This window comes from Thamnophis sirtalis, unplaced genomic scaffold (genome assembly GCF_051295495.1).
Source record: "Thamnophis sirtalis isolate CommonGarterSnake01/CBP01778 unplaced genomic scaffold, rThaSir2_p1.2 scaffold_3, whole genome shotgun sequence".
Lineage (NCBI taxonomy): Eukaryota > Metazoa > Chordata > Lepidosauria > Squamata > Natricidae > Thamnophis > Thamnophis sirtalis.
The window spans coordinates 12,154,687-12,173,063 of record NW_028261383.1 but is presented as its reverse complement, the minus strand read 5'-3'; the positions used below and the strand labels follow the sequence as shown (position 1 = coordinate 12,173,063).

Below are 18,377 nucleotides of genomic sequence, written 5' to 3'. Positions count from 1 at the left end.
TCATCAACAAGTTCTCTGTGCCAAACATCTGAAATATGATCGTGTTATGAAACCACTGATGAATTTTTGAAACCCACCACTGACACACAGACTCACAGAGAACGAGAAAGAGAAAGAAAGAAAGAAAGAAAGAAAGAGAGAGATATGAAAGAAAAAAAGGAAAAAGGGACAGAGAGACAAAAGGAAGGAAGGAGAGAGAGAGAGAGAGAGAGAGAGAGAGAGGGAGGGAGAGAGAAAGAGAGAGAACATATGGCCGGCAAGTCACTCCCACAAAGGAGGCCACATGCACAGAGTAGGTTCGAAAAAAAATTGAAACCCACCAATGCAGGTTACATATTGCGACCTATTTTCAGCTCTGTCCTAAATGAGCAGAGAAAGCAGGTGCAGATGTTTTGGGCTTAGGCTTTGGCCACCTAGAGTCTTCGGGTGTAAAAGGCCCGATAGCTGGAGGGCGATGCAGCTACAACGGGCACCCCTCTTGTTCCTGGGAGCTGTGCTGGGGGCCTTTGTCTGTGGGGGCTGCTATGGTGAGTGCCTAAAGGGACGTGACCCGGAGGGGAGGAAACAGAAGGGGAGGGGGAACTGTAACCTTGCCTGAGTCTCTTCCCCCTGTTAAGCTCCTTTCCCAGAAGGAAAACTCTTCCCTCGGGACACTTTGCTGAGCCTCCTTTAAGAACATTTGGCATTTCCTTTATGGTCCGTTCCCCTCTGTATTCCTGGGAAAATAGCAGAATGGAAAGGAGCCATAGGCAGTGGAAACATAACTATTTTTAACTCCTCTGAATTCCCCTGGTCTAAATATACATATGAGTGGGGGATGGAAGAGAGACAGCAGAGGGAAGCATGGTGGGGGATGGGGAGAGGTTGCCGCAGGAGAGTTGGGGGGCAGGCAGGGGGGGGGGCAAAAAAAAGGAGGGGCTGTTTCAGTGGTGGGTTTCAAATTTTTTTAGAACCTCTTCTGTAGGTGTGGCCTGCTTTGTGGGAGTGGCTTGCTGGCTATGTGACCGGGTGGGAGTGGCTTGCCAGCCATGTGACAGGGTGGGAGTGGCTTACCAGCCATGTGACTGGGTGGGCGTGGCCAACTTGTAAAATGTGGTGACGTTTTTGCTTAGCAACCAAAATGTTGGCTCAGGAACTTTGGCATTGAAGTGTGCAAGTCTTAAAGCTGCAAGTTGCACCCCTAAAACCCTTTAGGAAAACAAACCCCAGGGGTGTTCAAACTTGACAGCTTTAAGACTTGTGGACTTCAACTCCCAGAATTCCTCCTCTCGCTCTTCCTCTTGATGATGTGCGGATGGGTGGGGGGAGGGAGCTGGAACCGGTTCTAAACGGCACTGTAGATTTGTGGAACCTCTTCTATAGAAGAGGTTAGAACTGGCAGGAACCCATCCCTGGGCTGTTTGTAGAAGAGTTTGCAGCTTTATTTTATTGTTTTTTAATTTTTCCAAAACAGAGGAACTTTCAGAGCTTAAACCTTTTCCTCTCCTGGGTTGGCAAAAGGAGGGAGTGACCTGCCTTGGTGCTCCAAACCTAGCAGAAAATGAGTCATCCTGGAAGGCCCTGAGGGTGGGGGATGGCTGGGATACCTCTCTCTGACTCTCACAAGTCAATCCTCCCCGGTAGGGGAGGATTGTGATTGGAGCCAGGCACACAAGCAGCTGGCTGGGAGTCCTGTGGGGAGGGAGCAGAGGATCTGTGGGTCTACCATAGCCAGATGTGGGCCTGCTCCGATGCTTGTAAGGTCAGTCAAGGGATGCTGGGGCTTCTTCCTTAGGTTTCAAGGAAGGAACTTTCCCAAACAGAGCAGAAAGAGGGAGACCAACTTGTTGGGGGTGCAGGGTGAACCATAAAATGTCAGAGGGGATGGAGCACCAGTGCAGACCCCCCTTCATTCTCCCCTTCTCCCTCCTTCCTCTCCAGGCTCCCTCTCACACTCCCTGTGCTACTTCTACCTGCATCTGCCAGAGTGCAGCCAGGGGCTGCCTCCATCTTTTATTAGTGGCTACCTGGATGACCAGCCCATCACTCGCTTTAACAACCTCACCAGGAAGACGGAGCCTCTGGTGTCCTGGATGAAGGAGGTGAAGGAGGAGACCTTTCTGCCTTTTGAGTGGGTCTTCAGGACTGACCTGGAGAAGGTATTTGCTCACCGTGCTGGAGGTGAGCAAAGCAAGTGGCATCTTTGGCCAGCAGTGCCTGCAGGGGGCATAATAGTGAGATATTCTTTCCTGAAAAGGAAAGACACCCCACTCCTCCACACCCCCTGACCCCCTGACCCCCAATTATCTCCCTCCCCTAAAAATTCTTCATGGCCTGACCCAGTGCTGGGTTTCAAAAAAATTTGGAACCTCTTCTGTAGGTGTGGCCTGCTTTCCAGGTCCACTGATGGAACCTCTTCTAACCGGTTTGGTAGATCTGACGAACTGGTTCTGCCTCTGGCCTGACCCCAGTCGAAAAGGGTTAACTGAAATAAGAGATATTTCTCCTTGCCTGATAAAGATTACAGGGAGAAATCAAGTTTCTCTCTCCAGGTGGGAAGGGTGGGGTGAAGATTCTCATGATATCTAGGAAAAGGAACCCTGAACCCTTCATATTCACACCGGTGGTGGGATACAATTTTTTTTTACTACCGGTTCTGTGGGCGTGAGATGGCTTGGTGGGCGTGGCTTGGTGGGTATGGCAGGGGAAGGATACTGTAAAATCCCCATTCCCTCCCCGCCCCACTAACCTGCTTTCCATCTCCGGTCTCCTGTGCAGAGCAACAGAAGAAGACCCAGCTGGGATTCGGGAGGCAGAAAATAGATGGGGGCAGTCAGAGGTGGTATTTGCCGGTTCTCCGAACTACTCAAAATCTCAATTACCGCTTCATCAGAACTGGCTGAATACCAGCTCTGATTCACACCAACCCCCTTTGGGTCTCTTTCAGGGTCTCACACCTGGCAGGTGACCTGGGGCTGTGAGCTCAGGGAAGACGAGCGCAAAGGAGGATTTTTGCACTACGGCTACAATGGGATGGACTTCATCAGCTTCGACATGGAGACCTTCAGATGGGTGACAGCTCAGCCCCAGGCCCAGAAGGTGAAGGAGAAGTGGGAGGAGGATCCAAAGTGGTCTGAGAGGAATAAAATCTTCCTGGAGAAGACCTGCATTGAGTGGCTGCAGAGATACCTGTCCTACAGGAGGAAGACTCTGCAGAGGATCAGTGAGTGGCAAAAGGGGGTCTCCATTGAGCATGTTTCTGTGTGTCCCTTTCCCCATATTGTTTAGCTAAGCCAGCCTTTGCAGGAAAGGCTTAGTCTGTATCCTACATCACAGTAAAGAAGGGAAATGATTTCCAATTCTCCTCAAAAATAATTCTTTCTTTAAAAAAAAAATCTAACAGAGCAAGAAATTAATGCTGAAGGTTCATTCGATTTTCCTGGGATAATCTTGCTAAGGAGAAGAAACTGATATCCTGTGTTTGGGTCAGAAGAAAAAGATCAGTCTGTTCCTGATTTTTTTTTTAATCTGGAACATCTTGAACAAATTCAATCTGGGTGAAGGGAAATTACACCAAATCCCAAGCATTACAATTATGTTGGTCAATTTGAGAACTTTACCCAAAATTCTATGCAACCCTTTCAAAAATCCATCTAAAGAGCTTCAGTGCCCCATCTTTGAGGCATCCAGAGGTGGAGAAAGATCAGAGGGGAGAGGGTGGCCAAAGGAGGTCTTTGTTAAAATATTCATGACTGGGAGAGACATGGGAACAAGGTCAGCCAATATATAGGCATAGCAGCTAAGTCAGCCAATGGGAGCTTAAACAGATCTGAGTCTGTGCAAAGAATTGAAACAGAAACAGAAGAAAAAAACAGTCTGCTGCTCTGAGAAGTAAACTAGCAGCCTGTCTGAGCTTGTCTGCTAAAAGGAAAAACTAACTGCTTGTGTTTGCCTGTAACTCTCTTTCCTTGTGTTTACTTGGAAGAACCACCTGTTGGTATTGTACATTTATTCATCTGTTCTTATGTGTATAAAGAAGTTAATGAATCCAGCTGAATCAGTTATCTGGGTGTGCTTTTTGGATTTGATTTTTCTGCAACAAACTCTGTCTGTCTTCCTACTTATTAAGCCACCTTGACAGAAATTCTACAAACCTGGTTACTCTGATGTTGCTTCTTCTGCAGAGCCCCCAGTGGGGAAGGTGACTAGCAAGGTGGTGGATGACAGACTGGAGGTCCTTATCTGCCAGGTCTTTGGCTTCTACCCCAAGGAGATCTGGACCACCTGGATGAGGGATGGAGAGGTCTGCCAGTATGAGACCCTTCATAGGAACGTGGCCCCCAACTCAGACGGGACCTATTATGTCCAGCTCAGTATTGAGATCGACCCCAAGGAGAGGGACCGTTTTCAGTGTTACCTGGAGCACGAGGGTTTGCAGGAGCCCTTAGTGTTGGCTTTCAAGCAGAAAAGAGGTGAGAGACTGATGGGGTTGTGATGTATAGAACTAAAATTTGTGTAGAAGTCAACCTTAGTTCAATATTTGAAAAGGATGGGGAAGAGTTTTCTGCTGCATCCTCTCATGTTTTCAAGTGGAGAGCAGGAAATATAGTTCTGGATTTGATGATGTGAGAGAAGCGATTTCTGTCGGAGGAGTTGGAAAGGGTAACTTAATAGCAAAGGAATGAAAATAGTTGGTGTGTGTGGTGAGGTGATATGTGAGATGATTGGGGGTGGCTCTTCCTTCTGCCCTTCAAGGCCATTTGCTCCGCCCTCTGCAGTTTTGGAGGGGAGGGGCTTCCTTCCTGTGGGGGTACTTCCTGGAGGCCAGTAAAGATTGGGCATTTCTTCCATTGCTCATCATTTCCATTTCAGAGAACTCAGCATCTGTCTAACGGGATCTTCTGGATTTCTCCTTCTTTAGCTACAATGTGGCAGATTCCTGTGGGGTTGGCGGCTGCCATCTTGGTTGGGATTCTCTTTCTGTGGAGTAAGTGAAACACATCCACTGACAAACACTGCCCCCCCCCCAATGATTGAATTGTTGTGGATTGCAGAGCCTCTCTGAGGGTTTCCCCCATAAGACCCTTCCCCATTAACAGCATTTGGAACAGGAGTCAGCAAGGAAGAAGAAACTATGCATCTATGTTTTGTTTCCTGTAAATCTCAGAATGTTCCACCTTCCTCTTGTCTGGGAGGAACTCTCTTTAGCTTGAATAGATTTACTTCAGAGAAGGAACTCAGGAATCAAAGAAAAGTCCCATAAATGATCTGGGAAAGAACCATAATCCTGCCCTTGAAGAAGATTGGGGAAGTTTTGATTAAAAGTGGGAGGGGCCCCATATCCTGCTCTGCTTGTATAACACCTGGGGGCAGACAACAAGAAGGAAGGCCCAGTGGTAAAAGGAGCCACTGCTTCCTCTGTTATTATTCAGACAAGAGATGGAGGAAGGATGAAGGAAGTGTCTCAGTTGAGCATTGCCAAGTGCAGTTGGGTCGATTGAAGCTGTTATGAAGAGACATTGTATTTACAATCCAGGAAGAACGAAGAGGCAGCCCGGCAGCTCTCGCTCTCAGCTTTAGCTGTTCACTCCTTATTTACATATGTAACCCCCCTCCCCTCATGGGTTCAATCAAAATGGTTCAACTATGTAGTCATGTAGGTAGGTGGGCCTTCAGTGGGCGTGACCTGACCTGCACGGTTCAGTTGCTTCAGCGGCAGCAGCCTGAATGCGCTGCTTCTGCATTGTAATTCGGATACAGCCTGTCCAATTTTGATCTTAGTTTATGGCTCATTAATAGTTTGGCTGGGCTGCAGTTTGTGGTTGGGCTAGGGGTTATATGCTGGGCAAGTAGGAATGTATTGATGTTAACTTGCCAGTCCCTTGGACCCATCATTGCCAGCGCTTCTCTGGTTGACTGGAAGGCTGCTGACAAGGCATGTTGGATTCCCTGAGCCGCTAAAAATGTTTGAAATGTGTTTGCTGTGAATTGGGGTCCATTGTCCAAGACTACCACTTCTGGCAGCCTGTGTGTTGAAAATAGCCTCTGTAACACCTTAATAATGTTCTCTGCTGTGGTAGTTGGCATGATAATCACTTCTAGCCACTTTGAGTATGTATCCACTACTATGAGGAATGTTTGTCCTTGTACTGGTCTGGCCAAGTCAATGTGTATCCTGACCCATGGGGATTTTGGGGTCTCCCACTGTTGGGGAGGGTGTCCTGGGTGGTGCTGCCCTGAATTCCTGGCATGGCTGGCATGTGGCAACCCATTCTTCTACGTCCTTATCCAAACCTGGTCACAAGACATAGCTCCTAGCTAACACTTTCATTCTGACAATGCCTGGTGACCCATGTGCAGCATTTCCAGTATTGGCTTCCTTAATGGTTGTGGTATCACAACTCTCTCCCCCCAGAGTGAACATCCCTTTAATACAGACAATTTGAGTTGGTGCATCCTACATGGTTTGAATTCATCTCCCATTGCTTCCTCCGTCCACCCCGTCCACACCCAGTTCAAAACTCATGCCAAAGTTTTGTCTTTGGCTGAACGTCTCGCAATCTTGGCTGCCATGACAGGGCTAGGGTCTAGCTCCTCGATTAGGAGTGTGGGTGTGACTGGGGGCGGATCTTCAATGAGGTCTCGAAGTGGGCACTGGCTGAGGCCATCGGCGTGGTTGATGGTTTTCCCCAGCCGGTATAGCAGTTTGTAATTATAGCCTGTCAGGAAAATTATCCATCTTGTCATTTGCAGGGACAGCGTAATTGGAGTCGGCTAGTCCCCCACGATGATTCCTAGTAATGGTTTGTGGTCCGTGATGAGATCAAAGTTTCTGGCAAGGTGGCACTGGCAGCAGGTGGAAGCTTGATTCCCCACCCTGCACTTTCTCTTCTACCCAGCCTAGCCCTCCATCCAGCAGCTAAGAATGATGGGCTCACCCACCTCTCTCTGAGGCCTCTCATGAGACATAGCGTGCAAATCAAAAGAAAATGTTGTGAGTCCAGGTGTCCTTTCTGTTTGTTCCCCCTCCTCTCTCTTTTGCCTCCTCTCCCTCTCTGGGAACTGTATGGGGGCGGGGGGGGGGAGGCTATCAAGGGGATGCTGGCAAGACACTCCCAGGGAAAGGACGAAGCAGCTCCGCAGCCAGACATCTTCCGCTGGTGATGGTGGTGGGGATGGTCTGTATCATTTCCCCCCTGGTCAGCAGCTCTTGACAGCCAACAATTTTGTCCTTTATCAATTATGAATGGAAGCACACATACAGTATATCTTTCTTCAGATGCTGCGTTACACTCCAGGCAGTTGTACCATCTGGGTCCTTTGGGGTCTCCAGCTTAAATCCATCCCAGGCAGGAGTTGCTGCCCCATAAATATTTGAGCCGTCTTCTCTTCCTGCCATTTATTAGGCTGGTGTTTGAGATGCGGGACAAATCTCCATCAGGAGAAGAAAACTTACTCTGGTGATGTCCCTCCAGAAATGGTTCCTTCTGCCCCAAGTACAGAAGATGAGATTGAAACTAAGCGACACTCCAGCAGGTGAGCCTGACTAATGCTGAATATTTATGAGACAAAACTCTGGGTTTCATAAATACCTGGGAGCTGAGACCATCTGGCTTGTTGGAGTACGGAATGCACCCTCTAAGTCAGGGGTATACCACAGCTCACTACTGAGACATGTCCTGTTTGAAACCAAGCCGCATGAGGGACGGGCAAGTGCACGCGCCTGTGAAACACCACTCGTATGAGTGGTGGGTGCTTGAGTGGAGAAAACTCCATTTGCACAAGCAGAGAGTGCTTTCGTGTGCATGCCAAGCTCCACTCACACAAATGGAACTTTGTGTTTGAGTGCTCACATGCGAGTGGAGCTTTGAGCAAGGGCACAAGCAGCCTCCACTGAAGGAGCCAAGCTTCACATGCAAGCACATGTGTTGCCTCTTGCACAAGCAGCGTTTTCACGCGAGCACAAGCACCCTCCACTCACTCAAAAGGATGTGTGCATGCATGTGTGCCACTGACACACTCTTCCCACCCACATCAGGCCAGGCTGCCAAAGTGGAAATGTTGGGGATCACTGCTCTGGTGATGGTCTTCCTGAGGTTCCTTTGGGGCTAATCCCCTCCTGTCTGGGTCCCCTGATCAGCTGCTCTGCAGGAGGATCCAACCCAGCTCAGCCTCTCCAGCCCACATGCTAAAAGGATCAGTAAAATACGATGTTTCCCTGAAAATAAATCCTGGTCTTATTTTCTTTTTGGCCCCAAATAAGCACCAGTTCTTATTTTGGAGGGGGGGAATGTCTTTCTTACTTACCGCAGCCACACCTCCCATGCCCTGACACCTGTCGCACCATTGCCCGACTCCTTAATTCTAAAAAGGAAGGGGAGATAGGGGGCTCAAAAAGGTTAATTAAAACTCTTTCATCAACGGTTATGTGGGGTGTTTTCCCAGGGGAAAAAAGATGTAAAAATTAAGCCTTTGCCATCGTTCTCCCATCCCCGGTAACCTCATCCCACTTCCGTCTTTCCCCTTTAAATAATAATAATGAATAATGAAACATCCTTTTCCTCACAGGATGTTGTGGGAGGAAGTGGGTCTTTTCACAGCAGCTGTAATTAAAATGAATATGCCCCAAACATACTTGTTTTGTTGGAATTTTCTCCCCTAAACAGCCAGCTGCTCTAGACTGCAAAACCTATCAAGAGGTAAAGATCCTGTTTTCAGAGGAAACCGAAGAACAGATCGAGCAACAACATGGATAGTCTAATGGATTTAGAAGAGGCGTCATTCAAGCGGTTGTGTTGGTTTCCATACAGGGAACCATCACTGGAACCCCATTTTGATATCTAAAATCTGGATACCCGGAGAACATTTAAACTATAGTGACTGTTGGATTCATTTTGATGGATCCGCCATTAGTGTCAGTGTTAAAATTTATCCCGTTGCCTGGCGAGGTATGACAAGTACACTTTAGGTCAGAGAATACCCCTCAACTGCTTTTTAATCTTTTCAAGGCAATTTGCTTTGCCCACAAGGAGTGAAAGAAGGCCTGTGTGTATAGGGGACCTTATATTTTATAGCAGACATTGCAAGATTCTTTACATCAAGGACCTGTATACAGGTGAGAAAGACGGCTGAGAAAATATCTACCTACCCCTCATATCCTGGATACGAACTGTTTCAACTCCTCCCCTCAGGATGCTGCTATAGGGCATTGAATGCCAAGAGAAACAAACACAGCCATGGCTTCTGCCTTTGTGCCATCACTCTGCTGAACATCTAATTCCCACTGGGCTGTCTTATGTCTGTGGATAGTTATCCATGTAGTAAGACTGTATTTCTATTATCCTTCTCATCTTTTCTGCTACCTCCTCTTATCGGTATTAGTATTATGATATTACTTAGCTTTCATTCCTCTTCACCCTGCTCTTCTTGACGTATACGCAAGGATGGGAAATGGCTGCCAAGCTTCATCGCTTAGGCTTGCGAAAATAAAACGAACAAAGCTATGAAACTAAGGCCTTGGACATTGCGAAAGAGGGGCCCCTGCAAGAGACCAACGTTCAGACAATTCAGGGAGACGATCCAGGGAGGCAATTCCTGCACTGGTCGGCGATGGCGGCGGCGTTGCGTGGACAGTGACGATCTTGGCCCTGCCGCCGTGGAGAGCCGTTGGACTTGCGCTGGGCTAGGCCGGGGCGGCAGTTTGTGCTTCGTTCCCTGGAGGGGGTGGTGAGTTGTACAGCGTTGTGTTCCGGGACTGGGTGGCTGGTTTTCTCTGCCGCGGCCCCAGCTCTTCTGGGCGCCCCCCCTCCCTCTCGGAGTGGCCTTTATCTCCCCTGCCGTCGCTGCTGCGGGGCTTCCCGGCGCCGATACTCTGTCTGCTTTGATCTCGGCCCCTGGGTCTCGCACCTGGCCCCTTTTGCTGTGCCTATTGTTATCTGCTGCTGCCCTAGGAGTGCCACCTCAGACAGTGCTAGTCTTTTGACCATCTTACTTTCGGCGCCTCCAGGTTGGATAGGTGGTGCGCCTGAGGATTGGATGAATATCTCCCCCAGCGGCCGCCATTCCTGGCCCCGGCTGGAGCCCTTTCCATCTCTTTTCTTCTGGTTTTATCCTTCAAACAATGCAGTGATCCTGCAGTGATTATGAAGACCTCTTGGCGTGTTGGCAGCTCCTGCAGCCTGTTTCTTGCTACACGCCCTCGACGGAAGGAAATGACGAAAAATGGGGCGGATGCAGGTGGGGATTTAATGCCCCTTCCAACTGGCACCCGCCCCCCCGCAGCCACTTCAGCCACCCCCCGACTCTGGACCCTTGGACCTCTTTTTTTACACTTTTCTGGGCCTGCAGGAGGGAAGAGAGATCGAGGAACTCTCCCTCCTACACCATTATTAGTCCCAGCTGTCTGAACTTGCGCAAACCGCTTGGGCGGAATTCAAGACCTGCGTTAATCCTGCTGGTGGAGTGTGTGCTGTGTGAATGAAGATGAATGAACCCACTTTTAAATTAACTGATTTTATATTGTATTATTGTATTTTGTATGTTTTTAATGATTACAGTGGGGTATGCATGAGGAGAGTGTCTGTGTGGCATACATGAAAGGACTGAGAGTGCAGCCTGGTGCCCCCTCCACTGAGTGCAGAAGCAGAAGTGGATGGGGGCCCAGACTTGCCTCTCGTCCTAGAATGAATGATATGTGCGGCCTGCTGGGAAGAATGGGGGCCATGGGAGAGGGAGAAGGGTCTATGGGGATGGGGGCGGGGAGGGGCATCTCGGTCATGACCAGGAGGGGCAGGTATGACGGGAGCTGCAGGGCTAGCCATTACCAGGGAAGGAGGGCTCGCTACGTTACAGCAATCCCTTGTTCCGGCCCTGCAAGCTCAACTCGAGGACCTGGTGTCAAGAGAGGTCAGGGCCCTGGTCTCAGGTTGTTGCTGCTAAATGCCAGGTCTGTGATCCACAAAGCTCCCCTCGTCCAGGACTTAATATTTGACGAGGGGGCAGAAACCTGGCTGGGCCATGAGGGAGGAGTCCCTCTCTCAGAAATGTGCCCAGAAGGGTTCCAGGTGCTTCACCAACCACGACACCAGAGAAAGGGGTGGGGGAGTGGCAGTAATTATCTGAGGGTCTCTAGTTCCTCACAGGATCCCTGCTCCAGAGACTGTGGGGTGTGAGTTCCTTCTCTTGAAGTTGGACCTAGGGGTTCAAGTGGGCTTGTTTTTGATGTACCTACCTCCCAGCTGCGTCACAACAGCCCTGCCTGCACTCCTAGAGTCAGTAGCCAGGTTGGCGGTGGAGTTCCCCAGACTAATAGTACTGGGGGACTTCAACCTGCCATCCCTAGGCGAATGCTCTGATGGGGCTCAGGAGTTCATGGCTTCCATGACAACCGTGGACTTGACCCAGGTAATTCAGGGTCCGACTCATAGAACGGGACACACGCTCAACCTCGTATTTCTCTCGGGGCAGTGGAGATGTGATCTTGAATTAAGGGGAGTAGAGATCTCGCCCTTGTCATGGTCAGATCACTCCCTGCTGAGGCTTGACTTTCGGAAGCAATTCCCCCATTGCAGGGAGGTGGAACCGATTAAATGGTTCCGCCCTAGGCGCCTGATGGACCCACTGGGATTTCAGAAGGAGCTTGGAGAGATACCTGACTCCCTTGCCCACAATCCGACAGAGTCCTTGGTCGCTGCCTGGAATACAGCGGCGACTGAGGCCCTGGATCGGATTGCACCCTTGTGGCCTCTCCATGGCAGTGGATCCAGGAGGGCACCTTGGTTTACCGAGGAACTCTGAGAGATGAAGCGCCAAAAGAGACGCCTACAGCGACGCGGGAGGGCTAGCAACTCCGAATCCGACCGAACACTATTAAGACCCTTCATTAGGACTTATTTAGTGGCGATACGGGCGGCAAAATGTGCACATTTTTCCGCTCTTATTGCGTCCGCAGAATCTCGCCCAGCCGCCCTGTTTAGGATAACCCACTCCCTCTTGAAGGGTGAGGACGCGGGGGAACCCTTACAGGGAAGGGCTGAGGAGTTTGCTTAGTTTCTGTCGGACAAAATCACTCAGATTCGGGCAGACCTAGACTCCACTTGGACAGTACCAGCGGAGATGCCGAGGGAGGGTCTTGATCAGATTTCCTGGAGTGAGTTCCAGCTTGTCACCCCTGAGGAAGTGGACAAGGCCATGGGAGTGATGAGTGCCTCCACCTGTTTACTGGACCCGTGTAACACGAGGCTGGCTCCAGATGATTGTGAACGCGTCTTTGCAGGAGGGTTCTTTCCTGCAATCTTTGAAGGAAGTGGAGGTGAGACCCCTCCTCAAGAAGCCTTCTCTGGACCCAGCTATTCTTAAGAATTATCGTCCGGTCTCCAACCTCCCTTTTCTGGGGAAGGTTGTTGAGAAGGTGGTGGCCCTTCAACTCCAACAGTCCTTGGATGAAGCAGATTATCTGGATTCCTTTCAGTCTGGTTTCAGGCCTGGATACTCCACCAAAACTGCTTTGGTCGCACTGACCGATGATCTCTGGCGGGCCAGGGATAGAGGACATTCCTCTATCCTGGTGCTCCTTGACCTCTCAGTGGCTTTCGATACCATTGACCATGGTATCCTTCTGCGACGGCTGGAAGAGGTGAGTGGGAGGCACCGTTTTGCGGTGGTTCTCCTCTTACCTCTCCGACAGGTCACAGTCGGTGTTGGTTGGGGGGCAAAGGTCGACCCCTAGGCCCCTTAAATATGGGGTGCCGCAGGGTTCAGTCTTGTCCCCCCTCCTATTTAATATCTACATGAAGCCACTGGGTGAGATCATTCATCGGCACAGGATTAAATACCATCAATATATGGATGATACACAGCTGTATCACTCCGCCCCGTGCCAGCTCAGTGTAGCGGTGGACATGATGTGCCAGTGCCTGGAAGCTGTCAGGATCTGGATGGGAGTGAACAAACTTGCACTCAATCCTGACAAGACCGAGTGGCTGTGGATGTTGCCCTCCAAGGACAGTCCAGATAGTCCATCCCTAATCCTGGGGGGTGAAAATTTACACCCCTCAGAGAGGGTCCGCAACTTGGGGGTTCTCCTGGATCCACAGCTGATATTAGAACACCACCTGTCGGCTGTGACCAGGGGAGCCTTTGCCCAGGTTCACCTGGTGCACCAGTTGCGGCTCTATTTGGATCAGGGAGCACTTCAAACGGTCACTCACACCCTTGTCACTTCAAGACTTGACTACTGTAATGCGCTATACATGGGGGTGCCCCTGAAAAGTGTTCAGAGACTGCAATTAGTCCAGAATGCAGCCGCGCGAGCGATACTGGGTGTACCAAGATACACCCACGTTACACCTATCCTCCGTGAGCTGCACTGGCTTCCCATTGGTCTCTGAACGCGATTCAAGGTGCTGGTTATTACCTTTAAAGCCCTACATGGCCTAGGATCTGGATACCTGCGAGACCGCCTACTGCCACATACCTCCCAACGGCTGATAAGATCGCAGAGGATGGGCCTTCTCCAGGTGCCGTCAACCAGACAATGTCAGTGTGCGGTGCCCTGGGGGAGGGCCTTCTCTGTTGCCACTCCGACCCTATGGAACGAACTACCCCCCGAGATCCGGACCCTCCCCACTCTCATGGCCTTCTGAAAGGCTATCAAAACCTGGCTATTCCGGCAGGCCTGGGGCTGTTGACCTCATGATTGAGGTCCAGCCCCAACCAGATTGGGTGTATGATGTGGTTTTAATTTTGTTTTCCTCTGTTTTTTAAATTCTTTATTTTTAAAAAATTTATTCTATAAGCCGCCCGGAGTCCTTCGGGATTGGGCGGCCTATAAATTTATTAAATACTAATACTAATACTAATACTAATACTTTTTTTGTATGTACAGAGAGTTTTTGCACAGAAGCAAATTCCTTGTGTGTCCATTCACACTTGGCCAATAAAGTATTCTATTTTTAAAAATTTAAATGGGTTATGAGGAGAAATTTCTTAGATTTTTTTTTCCCAACAAGCTGTCATTATTTTTATTTAAAACATTTTAGGTTGCATGAAAGCCCCTCCAAAGTTTGCAATCACTGTGCGATAAATCGTAACATACTAAAATGACAAGCAAGTCACAAGTTAGGCTCAGACTTGGGCTGTTTGAGTTGTCATGGAAGAAGAATGGAGTTTCTTTTTTAAAAAAAATTTATTTTAAACACAGCTTTACAAGTTTTCATTTGGGGAAATTATAGAAAAAAATAAATATATTTTTTATAGTTAAATTGTGTAATGTTTTTATTTAAACAGGAAAATGAGGTTGGGGGTGAGCACCATGTCTACTTTTGTTAAAGAATAGGTCCTTGACTTTCCGCCATAACTGAGCCCAAAATTTATGTTGCTAAGCGAGGCAGTTGTTAAGTGAGTTCTGCCCCATTTGATGGCCTTTTTTGCCACAATTGTCACAATTGTTAATCTCTGCAGTTGCTGGTTAGTAACATGGTTGTTAAGTGAAGCTGGCTTCCCCGTTGATTCTGCTTGTCAAAAGGTTACAGAGGTTGATCATATGACTCTGGGACTTTTATAGATGATTACAGCCACAAGGACATTTAATAGAGCATGACTTTTTGACATAGCAAGCATTTATTATAAGTAGCAGCTTTGTCAAAAGGTCACAGAAGTTGATCATATGACTGTAGGACTTTTATAGATCATTGCAGCCACAAGGACATTAAGTCTGAGTATGCCTTTTCTGCATAGAAAGTATTTATTATAAGTAGTAGCTTTGTTAAGATATGATGCTTGTTTATAGTATTTTCTTGAACTGGAAGTGATCCAACAGACTTTCTCCAGACTGTAGCCTTGTTCTATAATGTTTTCTGATGAGAGTTACTTTACTACTTGCCGTCTCTCTTATTGGTACATAAATTCTGCGTAAGGCAAGCCAGCGTTCTCTAGCATACGCTGGCCCATGCATATGTATTATATGGCCATCTTCCAAGGACAAAAATATGCTGGCTAATGCTTTTTCATTTCGTTTTTGTTCCTCATTGAGATCTATGGGAAGATTGCTTACAATTGTCCACAAAATCCTCCCTCCACAGAAACATCTCCGTCTTTAGGCTCCATGAAAGATAATCCACCTCCCATTCCTGGAACAGATAGCATTGTGCTGTCTTTACAGGCCAATCATACTCAACTTCCCTAAGGTTCACTAAGAAACTTTCACCTCAGAGAAATTTACCTCAGATTCATGAAGAAACTCTTACCTCAGAGAAATTTACCTCAGATTCATGAAGAAACTCTTACCTCAGAGAAATTTACCTCAGGTTCATGAAGAAACTTTTACCTCAGAGACGCTTACTACAGTCACCACAGGGCACTTTTGGGCCCATAACCTGTCAGGGAATTGGGTAGCAAGTGTTCAAAAGAAGTCAGAGATGCTGACACAAACTTGTAATTTCACATATATAAATATGTTTTACATCTATATTTACAGCAAACAAGATAATTTGGCTAGCAGGTGTATCATGAGGTAAATGACAGAACATACAGGGCACACAGTAGAAAAAGACAGGCTCTCTGAATCGCGAAGGAAGATTTTGCCTTCTGGGAAAGGAGTTTGGGACTGAGGGGGGAGGATGGGGGAGAGAAAGACCCAGCCCAGGACATGTGCTCGCTTCCCTTTCTGTAAATCTTCCCAGAAACTCACCGCAAAAGGCTCCAACCACGAAGGACCCCAGCGCAAACCCACAAGAGCAAGGGGGGGGGGGCGCCCGGTGCACCACCATCACCCTCCAACCAGGCGCCCCCGTGCACCTCCAACCAAAGACCCCTGTCGTCACTTAGGCGCTGCTGCCCCCGTTCGGGCCCGTCCGGATCCGAAAAAAAACCTCCCGATTCTGCTAAAACTTCTTTGCCCCTTTGGGCCCGTTAAGAAACGAGAAAACAGCGCTCTTGTCTTGCAGTCTTCCGGGGTCCCTGGAGGGAGGGGTCCGAAGGGAGACGTTGCTCACCACCGGGCAATTGTAGCGCTCAAGCGTCCCGGTTTCCCCGGTTGTGTAAATGCAGCCACCTCCTCGCTAATTCTTCTTGGACGGGTCTCTGATCGACCTCCGCCCCGTAGAGCTTTGGGGTACCTTTGGGCAGAAGGTGGGGGGGGGGTCGATGAGCAGGAGGTCGCCGTGTGTTTGGGCAGCGCCAGGCTCCGAACCCCCATCCCCGCCCCTTCCGCCGCAAGGCCTCGGGAAACTCCCAAAGGAGGGGCGCCCCTTCCCCTTTCCTGCTTTGGTTAAATTCGCTTCCTCTATTTATTTGTTTTTTTAAAATTCTGTAATCTTCTGAACGAGGGTGAGATGCACCATACAGGAGGGTTTGAATAATTTGTGGCTCCTGTGGGGCAATAATATTTGGTGTTTATTTCATCACCAATTCCGGGTGACTTTCTGAGCAAGTCCAAAGAGAAAATTTAATTTGTTTTTTTCCTGGGTCTCTTTTGAGGAAGAAGTGAAAGCAGAGGGTTGATCTTCTGCTGCTTTTCACGATAGCATGGAGGGAGGAGCTGGTGCTGCAGACTCTCCTAATTCTGTCCTTCACCCTCTTCCCCTTCCAGGCTCCTCCAGGCACTCCCTGTGCTATTCCTACCTGAAGGTGTCAGAGTCCAGCCAAGGGCTGCCCCAGTTCCTCTCCATGGTCCACCTGGATGACCAGCCCATCACTTGATAGGACAAGATAGAAGCTCTGGTGCCCTGGATGGAGGCAGAGGAGGCAACAATCCTTGTAGGCCCCCTCCCGTCCCCGGGGGTGTTCAGGGCTGACCCGGAGTGGCTACCAAACCTCAACCACCAGATTGGGAAGGAACAGAAGCATTCAAGCCTCAATGGTCCACCTTAGGCTGTCCTAAGGGATGGAAAGAGACTTTGGATGCCCTGCTTATGGAAGGATGCTACAGGGGAGGGGAAAGGAGGAGGTAGAGGCCCAGGGTGGGACTTCCCTAACCCCCTGGAAGAAGCCCCTCATTTGATGCCTCCTTCCCACTGTAACTTCCACGAAGTTGCTAACTATGGCTTTTCTCAGCTCTCATGGTCAACATCTGCACCATCTCTCCATCCGTTGCTTTTGTCTTCATTCTTTAGGAGCCTCTCTTGGTGGTTTCAGGCTCTGAGGTTGGTGCAGCACAGTGGTGGGATTCAAATAATTTACCAACCAGTTCTCTGCCCTAATGACCAGCTGGGTAGGCGGGGCTCGGTGGTCATGTGATCATGTGGGTGTGGCCAAGTCAATGTCACTCAGGTTGATGGGCACTTTGCCTTAGTTATTACAATGGTAATAAGGCTTAACTGGAGAGGCAGTTTCTGTAAGTAGGGCAATAAAGATTAGGCTAGAAACAACACCAGAATGTTTCCTTCCTGTCTTCCTTACAGGATTAGCTTTGTAAAGTGGGGAAAAAACAAAAGGAGATTTCTTCCCAAAACCGGTTCTCAGAACTGCTTAGAAAATTACCAACCGGGTTCTCCCGAATAGGTGCGAACTGGCTGAATGCCACCACTGGTGCAGCACCAACAGATGTGAAGTTGTGCAGGTGTGTAAGTAGGGGAAAAGAACGCCCCAGACCATGCATAAAGGAAAGGACACGAAGATGACACACCCACATCCACATCCCTGCCCATTCCTGGGAAAGCAAATCAATCAAAGTGAGGGGGAAAAGTTTGTGATACCTTTCCATTCTTTGGGGCTATTTGAGCCTCCAAGCACAGGGATTTCTTGGGGGGTGGGTGGACAGAGAGATGCTTTGTAGATGGTGGCAAAATCTCGGGGCAGCCCCAAGGGGAACATTCTCTTGGAGGTCCTGGAGACTCTCTTCCAGAACCAATCCCCCGGCGGAACCACTGAAATCCCATCACCGGATCATTGTCTGGGGGTGGGGGGGAGAAAGTAGGATGGTGGTGGGGTAAGGCCGTGATGGCAAGCCGATGGCACGCATGCCACAAGTGGCACGCGGAACCATATTGGCTGGCATGCCAGCTGTCAGCTCCAGTGCGCATGTGTGCGCCTGCTAACTGATTTTTCACATTTCCAGAGGGCCAGGGAGGCCGTTTTTGCCCTCCCCAGTCTCATATGAAAATTCCAATAGGAAACAAAGGCAACAACACAAGCAATAATTCTTACTTTAGGATCAGAGGTTTATTGTTTCTAATAATTTGGAACATTAGAAATGAATAGATATAAAAGATATAATAGCAGTAATACACTGCATGAACATATTAATGCAGTTGGCCAATGAGAAATAGCAAGTCCTACAAGGGCTGCTATAAATCAAAGAGCTCTGAGCTTATCTTGAATCCTGCCTTTTATACTGTTCTTCTAACCACATACATGCTTCACAACTTCACAAACTTTCACTTTCTGTGGACACCTGTGTG

General features: G+C 48.9%; 1 protein-coding gene across 1 annotated transcript; it reads left to right on the top strand.

Annotated features, from left to right (window-relative positions):
* The first annotated feature begins 426 nt into the window (after positions 1-426).
* Positions 427-16,677, top strand: LOC106551348 (major histocompatibility complex class I-related protein 1-like). Its single transcript, XM_087711119.1, has 8 exons — positions 427-527; positions 1,921-2,160; positions 2,927-3,202; positions 4,164-4,451; positions 4,901-4,966; positions 7,386-7,515; positions 8,988-9,094; positions 16,568-16,677. Exons 1-8 carry the CDS (start codon positions 455-457, stop codon positions 16,675-16,677), a joined length of 1,290 nt encoding a protein of 429 aa, XP_087567245.1. The 5' UTR covers positions 427-454.
* Positions 16,678-18,377: the final 1,700 nt, after the last annotated feature.

Excerpts from the sequence above, each read along its gene's own strand:
- LOC106551348 (XM_087711119.1), top strand. The coding sequence starts at position 455 with ATGCAGCTACAACGGGCACCCCTCTTGTTCCTGGGAGCTGTGCTGGGG. Across the intron at positions 3,203-4,163 it reads GAAGACTCTGCAGAGGATCA|AGCCCCCAGTGGGGAAGGTG; the intron begins GTGAGTGGCAAA and ends CTTCTTCTGCAG. Across the intron at positions 9,095-16,567 it reads CATCAAGGACCTGTATACAG|GCTCCTCCAGGCACTCCCTG; the intron begins GTGAGAAAGACG and ends TTCCCCTTCCAG.